Here is an 11,144-nt window from a genome sequence, read left to right as displayed (position 1 = left end):
CAGGGGGTGTTGAATGCTAGTGTCCTGTCCTCCCAGGCTGTTGGCCTGGTGTAGGATCAGATAGGGTTAAAATAGGAGAATGGGATAGTGCTTTTTTATGAGTGTAGGGGGTTAGTTGGCAGGGTAAATGTTTTCCTTTTACACGTGTATCACCAAGTATAATGGATGTATTTATACTCCAGTCCTGTTGGTGGCACTAATGCAACACATTGGATGCCAACTTCTGTTAAACCCTACCAGAGAAGAACACAGCACCAAAGCTTTCTCATTTTGACAAAGGATGCTGGTCCAGCAGGATAAATTAATGGGTGAATATCACAGCCAATCAAAACACTGCTGGTTAAGTAATACTGTGAAACAATTATTCCACTACTATTGCAAATATATTATGGGCATTTTCTGAAATTGCAATAATTCTTTAAATCCGATGAGAGATATCATAAGGGTACCCTCACATAGCCGATTTGAAATTACATGATCCATTGCGAACGTGCATAAAGACGTTGGAATTCAGAGATGACATCATTTTATCACTATACACTGGTCGTCACTAGTTACCACAGCCACAAAGTCATAAACCCCGCCCATTTCTACAAGTTATCTTCTTAAAATTGTATTTTAAACCTAACCTTAACCACACTGGTAAACGTATGCCTAACTCAAACCTTTCTATTAAAAGACAAACCTGCTGTTTGTTTTCATATTTTTTTACAATCTAGCCAATTTTACCTTTGTGGCTCTGGTAATTAGGGAAAACCCTATCAGCTGAATGTTTTAACTACAGCGCGGACATGGTTCAATGCCCCCCAATAAATCAGCACAATCTACTTTTTCGTTTTTTCTAATTGCTGGCACCTTGAAGCTAAAATTGGCATAATGTGTATACTGTGCTTTTGAACATACAAAAAAAAAGGTAACAAGAGAGCAATGTACAGGAAGACGAATTTAGCAAAACAAGGAATTTGTTGTAAGTATGTGGGCCGCATCTTCATGCACCTCACCTATTGATGTTCACTGATCATGAAAAGCATGCAGTTTCTTGTATTAACTCTGAGCTAAATGTGCGCAATTGTTTTGCATGGAATATTCGGAAATGTGTGGTTCTGACCATGCTCTTCAAGTGGTGATGATATTACAACCAAAAAGTTAATTTATTTAACAATCACTTAAAACAGAAGGCAGTGGTCAGTGGTTTTAGCGGAGCTGGTGTTCTCCTTGCCCACCAGCAGGCAAATCTAACGTTCTTCACCTAATTGTGACGTTTTAATGATAACGACCTATTGGAGAAGACTGTGTTGTCTTTAGTAGAGATACATATTTAATTGTTGCAGACACACATTCCCATGACCCCGTGCCCTACTGTAGTGGGACCACTACTCGTGCCAATGAATTTAGGGATTTGATTGGTTACCTTTACTCACCCCAACTAACCGAAATGATGCGTGAATGTCATTAGTTAAATCTACCAATGGAATTGAGGGGCGGTATCGCCTTGCACAGTAGCGAAACGCTTAGAGGAACAGATCACTGTGTCGTGAGCAGCATTAGCAACAATAGTCGCCGGTTTGCCTTCAAAATAAAAGTCCCCAATTGAAACTGATGCTAACCGATAACGCTAAACAAGGTTGGAATGTTATATATATATATATTCAAAAAAATACAATAATTAGTTAATTTGACACAATCGCACTGTGAATGTATAGACTTCAGAACGTTGGGCACTTTATCCGTTTGCATGTTTCAATGGGTGACTTATTTTAAAGGCGAACCACCGATTCCACTATTGTTGCTCACGCTGTTGCTCACGACACACACATTAGGAACGGTCTACTCTCCTTTCCGTTAGTTCTGGGCTGTGGACGCCAGCAGTGTTCTGTGACTGTACTAAGGGCCTTCAAAAGGAATTGAATCATGTCTGAGGTTTGGATCGAATTTGTATTTTGTTTTACATTATATTGTAGCTAGTTGCCATAACATGCATAGGTAGTTGTATTATTTTGATTTCCTGGTCCAAGTGAAGTTTCACTAACATGTCGACTAGGCTTTGTCAGCTAACGGTCAGTTAGCTTGCTAGCTAGAACACAAGTAAAGAGCGTATCGTTTTTGCCAAACTGGAGTTGGCACTTGACACCACTACTTATAGTAACTTAGTTACTAGTTATCCCCGTCGGTCTTGTGGCAATTTTGAATTGAACTTGATTAATGTTATTGCCTTTAAAAAGGCGCAATGCCCATGCTTCAACCCGATGAAACCACCATTTCATTTGTTTGACAGCTCAATATCTAGCAAGCTAATGTCACTGGCAAACCAGAGCGCCAGAGGATTGCCTGGCACCTTTGGCACTTCTGTCACCCTGCTTGAAGGGTGTGGTGCGGCTTTGACATAGCCCAAGGCACTGATTGTGTGTGGACTTCACACGCGCCTCTGTTGTATATGATTGCTTGCGTAATATCCTGGTGAGAAGAAGCATGTGAAAGTAATTATATCTAACGTTGACTAAAGTTTAGCTTGTTCTTATAGGATGAAGGAAGAAATGTTGCCGTTTTGCGCAACTCTTAATCACATGGTCACTCGAAGGCAAGAAGGCTCGCGCCCGGAACGCAGGGTCATAAACTCCCATTTAATAAACCCATTATTGAACAACTAGCAGAAAAAAAGGCAAGCATCTGTGTTTCTGGTTAGAGGAATGAATATATATATATTAGTCACGTTATATGTTTACATATACCTAAATTAGGTATATGTATAGGTCCAAGAGGCTTCTAAACAGCTTCTACCCCAAGCCATAAGACTGCAGAACATCTAATCAAATAGCTACCCAGGCTATTTGCATTGCGCCCCCGGTTACTCTGGTTATCTATGCATACTCACTAACTTTACCTACATGTACATATTACCTCGACTAACCGGTGCCCTCGCACATTGTACCGGTACCCCCTGTATATAGCCTTGCTATTGTTATTTTACTGCTGCTCTTTAATTATATTCTTTGTAGGTATTTTTTCTTAAAACTGCATTGTTGGTTAAGGGCTTGTAAGTATTTGATTTGAAAAAAAGTATGCAGTTCCATCAAATTGAAGGTAAAAGCACTGTTGGAGTTGATCACATTTATTTGACCGGTTTGTACTTTGTCCCTTCAGCTTATGCCCTCTGCCACTCACCTGGGGGCATATTCATTACGCCGATTCTGTCGCAAAACATTTCTTAAAACGGAAGCAAACGAAACAGGGCGGGACCTAACTGAATTTGTCAAATAGAAACTCTCGTTTTACGCTGCTTGCTTCCGTTTGGTTCTTAAAACGGTAAATGTTTCCGTAATGAATACCCCTTATAAAAGTTCACAGGTGAGTTGTAGCCAGGGAGATGGATAATATTTTAATCAGTGAGTTTGGCAACCTGATCTCTGTCCTCCTATTGAAGCAGAGGCCAAAGCATATTGGATATCTGTTTAGCTGAGTAGATTAGATTACATTGGTTTTGGCTGTCACATTTTTAGTGTGTTGCCTCACACATATTTTAACATTAAAACTCAAGACCGTGGCTGTTTATTAATTTAAGTTCAGATAATGTGCTTGTTTAGCCATTACCTTCGGGTCAGATTATTTTGTAGGTAGCTGCTACATTCTCATACATAAGCACCTTGCCGGGTTGTCTCCTTCCTTCTCTGCATCGACCTAGACTCAAATGAGCATTATATTTGCATTGATACACAATGCTTTTGTATCTGGCAGGACTAGGACTGTAAATGGTGGGCAATGCAAAGCTTTTTCCCTGGAACTGTTTTGTGGTATAACATTTACAATGTCTGAGTGAGCAGGTGCACAAAGCTAATAGATGCACACTTTTTTGGAAACTTTTTTTATTTAACCTTTATCTAACTAGGCAAGTTAGTTAAGAACAAATTCTTATTTACAATGACGGCCAAACCCTAACGACACTGGGCCAATTGAGCGCCGCCCTATGGGTCTCCCAATCATGGCCGGTTGTGATACAGCCTGGAATCAAACCAGGGTGTGTAGTAACGCCTCTAGCACTGAGAAGCAGTGCCTTAGACCGCTGCGCCACTCAGGAACCCCAAAACACTTAATGTGTTGTCTTTTAAAACCTGCCTTTGAGGCTGTACAGATAAGGGTTAGGTCCTTCCCCCAGGTTATTACCTCTACTTGGACTCTGACCAGGGTGATTTGCAATCCAATCTTTCCTCTGGGTGGGTTGCAAAATCAACATCCAGGCCATCTGACACCAAACATTTCAGTGACACTAATAATGGCCAAACTATAAGTGGAGGCAACAGACTGCCTATGTTCCTAGGCTATACAAAAGGAAAAGCAACCAGTGTTTTGTCTCTCTTCCCCCCTGGCACAGTTGGCAGGGTGACACATCCAGTGTGGCATTTTGTAGTGTTGCTCAGCCCACTCAGAGGACCCATTGTACTGCTGGGGGGCCTGTTTTTTTCTTTCTTGGCAGCATAGACCTCCTTTTCAGCAACAATGATTGGTTTCCATACTCAGTAGCTCTGGTTGAGGCCAGTTTCTATGTTCTGCCATTCTGGTCTCCAGTTGCTCACAATGGAATGTCATCATGACTGATGCAGATTTAATACCTGTAGGCTAAGCCAAATAGACCTATATGAGATCAAGGTTCAATGTACGCCAGTGCTAACTCAATTGCTATCCGGTGATTATCTAGCTTAACCTTTTTCTGACATAGATTTGCTGTAAGGTTGCTGGCATTTTGTAATGAGATTGTACAGGAACCTTTCATGTCTAAAGCCATCATATCTCTCCGATTTCACTAGTAAGCAGCCATTTTCAGGTGTAGGCTTTTCTTTCTCTGTTTAGCTGACTTTAAATCACATATTTTGCTTCTATCCCACCCAGGCAGACTTTGATAAGGCTGCAGAGGAGGTGAAGCAGCTTAAGGCCAAGCCAGCAGATGCAGAGATGCTCAGGGTTTATGCTCTGTTCAAACAGGCCAAAGTGGGCGATGTCAACACCGGTAAGCCAGCATCCAGTGCTTTGTGATACCCCTCAAGTGTAGATGACTCATTGTATTGAGTATAGTCTGTTGATTGTGTTTTTTACTTTGTTTCTGAAGCTCGTCCTGGGATGCTTGATTTCACTGGGAAAGCCAAGTGGGACGCCTGGGAGAAGGAGAAAGGTGTGTTTCCTGTAGTCCTGCCCACATTTAAACTGTAGAGGGCACTGTTCACCTTAAGTGATTTGTACTCCACAGGGAATCGGATTTAGACAGCTGTGGATCCCTTCAGCTCAATGCATTTACAGTCATAAGTGTACTGGTTGAGCCAGACAATCTTTGAACAGTAACCTGTTATCAGCATGTTTTATGAATGTGTTTTTTCTCTTCCTTGTGCCTCTTACAGGAAAGAGCCAAGATAATGCCAGGAAGGAGTACATTGCCTTGGTAGAGGAGCTTAAAGGGAAGTACGGAGTCTAAGAACTGACTGGGCCGATCGCTGGCAGTGTAGAACCATGACCTCTGTGGTCAGCCCACACCTCGTCCCTGTGAGATGCCTTAAATTCCAGTAGTATGCCCTCTGCTACAACATCTGGGGCAAATGCATATGTAAAATACTTTGTAATTCTAGAGGTGTGCTTAGTTTAGTGGAGTAGCTTGCGGGGTGATTTTAGTTGGCACTTTTTGGACTATTCAACTGGTACAAAACAAGAAATCAAGCCCACCGCATGTATTTTACGTATGTGTTGGACCCAGGTATGTTTGACTGTATTGCATGTGAACGCTGAATGCCTATTGTGGACCACCTATGGTCAAGCTGAGAATACAAGACTGACAAGCCGCCGCTACGGACCGAGTCAAGCCGTCCTCCACCAGCAATTTCCTAGTGAATGTTCTCAACTGGTTGTACAGCCCAGGAACTCCATAAAGTCTACATTTGTTTTAACATTTGTCGTCATGCTTGGTTATTTCATGAAATGAGATCTTACTAACTTGTCTGACTCCGCACATTTAAATAAATGTGTATATTCAGTAAATCTAAAACTAAAATCAAGAAGAATACTTTATTGTCCATTTACCACCCTGTTTTGTTGCACCATCTCCTTTGGCCAAATGTCTTGAGAAACACTCGTTTCTTGAATAATGCTTCCAACAGCTCCCCAATATCTTTATACTTCTTGTAGGATTGGTTAGCTCTTATCAGTTAACCAATACAGTACCATTAATACCCATAAAACCTAGTGGTCAAACAAGGAAAATTATTCCAATTGTTTTTCCACCATTAAATTTTGCCCAATCGAAAATAACTGCCGAATCGAGGCAAAGGTAAAAATGTCTGGATTAACTAATGTTAGCTAAATGTAGTAATGAATAAATCGTCTACGTTTCTTTAAAATTGACAATTCTGAATGTCTTGTATGTTTTAAATTGACACAATACCTGTTATCTAAGGTGTCAGCTAGACATGACATGCAGGAATTTGTAATCTTGCATGATGTCTACTTTAATGCTAATGAGCATTTTCAAAATCAGTAAAAAGAGCCAAATATAAGTCACCTTGTCCTAGAGATTTACACGGTTATCAAAACGTCACGCTAGGGTAAGCTTACACAACACAGCCCTTATTTTCAGTGTTTCTAAAATTCGCTAGGTTTTATTGGTATTATGACACCTCCACTGTGGGGCTCTATAACAGTGGTTCACAGGAGGCAAGTTGAACTTTGCACTGCTTTCTCACGGTTTGAGACAACGTTTCCACTCAAGAGTGCGTTCATAAAATAATTGGGTAGAAATGGAGTGGGATTGGGAATCTACAATGGCCATATTCTTGCCGCGAATATCTCTGTGCACTCATGGAAGGAACATTCTTCCTTCCTGTCTCCTCCTGGCGATAGCAGAGTATCCCGTGACCGGACTTCTAATAACTGTAAAAAACTAAATAAGTCAATTCTTGCTGAATAACTAGGGGAGGGGACTTCTGGAGTTTATTCCAGAAGGAGACTTACATTGTTTTATGAATAATGTTTGTTAATCATACATTACCAGTATAAAGTTGACACACCTACTCATTCAAGTTTTTTTTTGTGTACTATTTTCTACATTGTAGAATAATAGTGAAGACAAACAATGAACACATATGGAATCATGTAGTAACCCAACAAAAAGTTTTGAAACAAATAAAAAATATATTTTATATTAACATTTCTCCAAAGTAGCCACCCTTCGCCATGACAGCTTTGCACACTCTTGGTATTCTCTCAACTAGCTTTGAGGTAGTCACCTGGAATGCATTTAATTAACAGTTGTGCCTTGCTAAAAGTTTTTTTGATATGTTTTTCCTTCTTAATGCGTTTGAGCAAATCAGTTGTGTTGTGACAAGGTAGGGGTGGTATACAGAAGATAACCCTATTTGTTAAAAGACCAAGTCCATATTATGGCAAGAACAGCTCAAATAAGCAAAGAGAAGTCCATCATTGACTGACCTTAAAGTAATCTGGAAAAGTTCAAGGACTTTGAAAGTTTTTTCAAGTAGTAGCAAAAACCATCAAGCACTATGATGAAACTGGCTCTCATGAACACCGCCACAGGAAGACCCTGAGTTATTTCTGCTGCAGAAGATAAGTTCATTAGAATCACCAGCCTCAGAAATTGCGACCCAAATAAATGCTTCACAGAGTTCAAGTAACAGACACTTCTCAACATCAACTGTTCAGAGGAGACTGCGGGAATCAGGCCTTTGTGGTTGAATTGCTGCAAAGAAACCACTACTAAAGGACACCAATAAGAAGAGACTTGCTTGGGCCAAGAAACACAAGCAATGGATATTAGACCGGTGGAAATCTGTCCTTTGGTCTGATGAGTCCAAATGGGAGATTTTTGGCTCAAACCGCCGTGTCTTTGTGAGACGCAGAGTAGGTGAACGGATGATCTCTGCATGTGTAGTTCCCACCGTGAAGCTTTGAGAAGGAGGTCTGATGGTGTGGGGGTGCTTTGCTGGTGACACCGTCTGTGATTTATTTAGAATTCAAGGCACACAACCAGCATGGCTACCACAGCATTCTGCAGCAATACGCCATCCCATCTGGTTTACACTTAGTCCCACTATAATCTGTTTTTCAACAGGACAATGACCCAACACACCTCCAGGCTGTCTAAGGGCTATTTGACCAAGAAGGAGAGTGATGGAGTGCTGCATCAGATGACCTGGCTTCCACAATCACCTGACCTCCACCCAATTCAGATGGTTTGGGATGAGTTGGACCGCAGAGTGAAGGAAAAGCAGCCAACAAGTGTTCAGCATATGTAGGAACTCCTTCAAGACTGTTGAAAAAGCATTACAGGTGAAGCTGGTTGACAGAATGCCAAGTGTTCAAAGCTGTCATCAAGGCAAAGGGGGTCTACTTTGAAGAATCTAAAATATATTTTGATTTGTTTAATACATGATTCCACGTGTTATTTCATAGCTATGTTATCACTATTATTCCACAATGTAGAAAATAGTAAAGCTATATAAAAACCCTTGAATGAATAGGTGTGTTTACTGGTACTGTACAGCTAAACTTAACTGCCACTGTACTTTCGATATCCTAAGACTCGTTTCGCCGCCGCTTTTGCCTCTCGGTCAAGTGGAGACTGTTGCAGTGAATACAACACCATGACAACTATTCAGATCAAGTTAAATACTTGGGCAATGCAAATTGTCCGGGTAGCCATTTGATTAGATGTTCAGGAGTCTTATGGCTTGGGGGTAGAGGCTGTTTAAAAGCCTCTTGGATCTAGACTTGGCACTGCGGTATTCTGGTGGCTGGAGTCTGACAATTTTTAGGGCCTTCCTCTGACACCGCCTGGTATAGAGGTCCTGGATGGCACGAAGCTTGGCCCCGGTGATGTACTGGGTCGTACGCACTACCCTCTGTAGTCCCTTGCAGTCGGAGAACGAGCAGTTGCCATACCAGGCAGTGATGCAACCTGTCAGGATGCTCTCGATGGTGCAGCTGTAGAACCTTTTGAGGATCTGAGGACCCATCCCAAATATTTTCAGTCTCCTGAGGGGGAATAGGTTTTGTTGTGCCCTCTACACGACTGTCTTTTTTAAATAAATTTTTTAACCCCCTTTTCTCCCCAATTTCGTGGTATCCAATTGTTAGTAATTACTATCTTGTCTCATCGCTACAACTCCCGTACGGGCTCGGGAGAGACGAAGGTCGAAAGCCATGCGTCCTCCGGAACACAACCCAACCAAGCCGCACTGCTTCTTAACACAGCGCGCCTCCAACCCGGAAGCCAGCCGCACCAATGTGTCGGAGGAAACACCGTGCACCTAGCTACCTTGGTTAGCGCGCACTGCGCCCGGCCCGCCACAGGAGTCGCTGGTGCGCGATGAGACAAGGATATCCCTACCGGCCAAACCCCCCTAACCCGGACGACGCTAGGCCAATTGTGCGTCGCACCACGGACCTCCCGGTCTCGGCCGGCCGCGACAGAGCCTGGGCGCGAACCCAGAGTTTCTGGTGGCACAGCTAGCGCTGCGATGCAGTGCCCTAGACCACTGCGCCACCCGGGAGGCCCTACACGACTGTCTTGGTGTGCTTGGACCATGTTAGTTTGTTGGTGATGTGGACGCCAAGGAACTTGAAGCTCTCAACCTGCTCCACCACAGCCCCATCGATGAGAAATGGGGGCTTGCTTTGTCCTCCTTTTCCTGTAGTCCACAATCATCTCCTTCGTCTTGATCACTTAGAGGGAGAGGTTTTTGTCCTTGCACCACACGGTCCTCCCTATAGGCTGTCTCGTGGTTGTCGGTGATCAGACCTACCACTGTTGTGTCATCGGCAAACTTAATGATGGTGTTGGAGTCGTGCCTGGCCGTGCAGTCATGAGTGAACAGGGAGTACAGGAGGGGATTGAGCATGCACCACTGAGGGGCCCCTGTGTTGAGGATCAGCGTTGGGGATTTGTTACCTACCCTTACCACCTGGGGGCGGCCCGTCAGGAAGTCCAGGATCCAGTTGCAGAGGTAGCTGTTTAGTCCCAGGGTCCTTAGCTTAGTGATGAGCTTTGAAGGCACTATGGTGTTGAACGCTGAGCTTTAGTCATTGAATAGCATTCTCACATAGGTGTTCCTTTTGTCCATGTGTGAAAGGGCAGTGTGGAGTGCAATAGAGATTGCATCATCTGTGGATCTGTTCGGGCGGTATGAAAATTGGAGTGGGTCTAGGGTTTCTGGGATAATGGTGTTGATGTGAGCCATGACCAGCCTTTCAAAGCACTTCATGGCCACAGATGTGAGTGCTACGGGTTGGTAGTCATTTAGGCAGGTTACCTTGGTGTTCTTGGGCACAGGGACTATGGTGGTCTGCTTGAAACATGTTGGTATTACAGACTCGGGACAGGGAGAGGTTGAAAATGTCAGTGAAGACACTTGCCAGTTGGTCAGCGCATGCTCGGAGTAAACGTCCTGGTAATCCGTCTGGCCTTGTGAATGTTGACCTGTTTAAAGGTTTTACTCACATCGGCTGCGGAGAGCGTGATCAAACAGCTGATGCTCTCATGCATGTTTCCGTGTTACTTGCCTCGAAGCGAGCATAGAAGTTATTTAGCTCGTCTGGTAGGCTTGTGTCACTGGGCAGCTCTCGGCTGTGCTTCCCTTTGTAGTCTGTAATAGTTTGCAAGCCCTACCACATCCGACGAGCGTCAGAGCTGGTGTAGTACGATTCGATCTTAGTCCTGTATTGAAGCTTTGCCTTTTTGATGGTTCGTCGGAGGGCATAGTGTGATTTCTCATAAGCTTCCGGGTTAGAGTCCCACTCCTTGAAAGTGCCAGCTCTACCCTTTAGCTCAGTGCGAATGTTGCCTGTAATCCATGGCTTCTAGTTGGGGTATGTACATATAGTCACTGTGGGGATGAAGTCATCGATGCACTTATCGATGAAGCCAGTGACTGATGTGGTGTACTCCTCCTCAATGCCTTCGGAAGAATCCCAGAACGTATATTCTTAAAACAACATAACTTATAAATGCCTCATGAGCTTTGTTCAACTGTCGTTCCTCATCACAACACAAAATATAAGCTTGTTTTACTAATGTTTGTAAACAAAGTAAATGTAAACATGTTAGGAATTTTGTTAATAAATAGTTCAAACAAATTCTAGCTTTAGATAAAACT

General features: G+C 43.0%; 1 protein-coding gene across 1 annotated transcript; it reads left to right on the top strand.

The window, feature by feature from the left end:
* The first annotated feature begins 1,521 nt into the window (after positions 1-1,521).
* LOC139538796 (acyl-CoA-binding protein-like) lies at positions 1,522-5,924 on the top strand. Its single transcript, XM_071341233.1, has 4 exons — positions 1,522-1,920; positions 4,882-4,999; positions 5,099-5,161; positions 5,385-5,924. The coding sequence occupies exons 1-4, from the start codon at positions 1,912-1,914 to the stop codon at positions 5,456-5,458; spliced, it is 264 nt and encodes an 87-aa protein (XP_071197334.1). The 5' UTR covers positions 1,522-1,911; the 3' UTR covers positions 5,459-5,924.
* Positions 5,925-11,144: the final 5,220 nt, after the last annotated feature.

Source organism: Salvelinus alpinus, chromosome 14, assembly GCF_045679555.1.
Source record: "Salvelinus alpinus chromosome 14, SLU_Salpinus.1, whole genome shotgun sequence".
Taxonomy (NCBI): domain Eukaryota; kingdom Metazoa; phylum Chordata; class Actinopteri; order Salmoniformes; family Salmonidae; genus Salvelinus; species Salvelinus alpinus.
The sequence above is the reverse complement of the archived record's forward strand: the minus strand, read 5'-3'. Positions and strand labels throughout refer to the sequence as shown.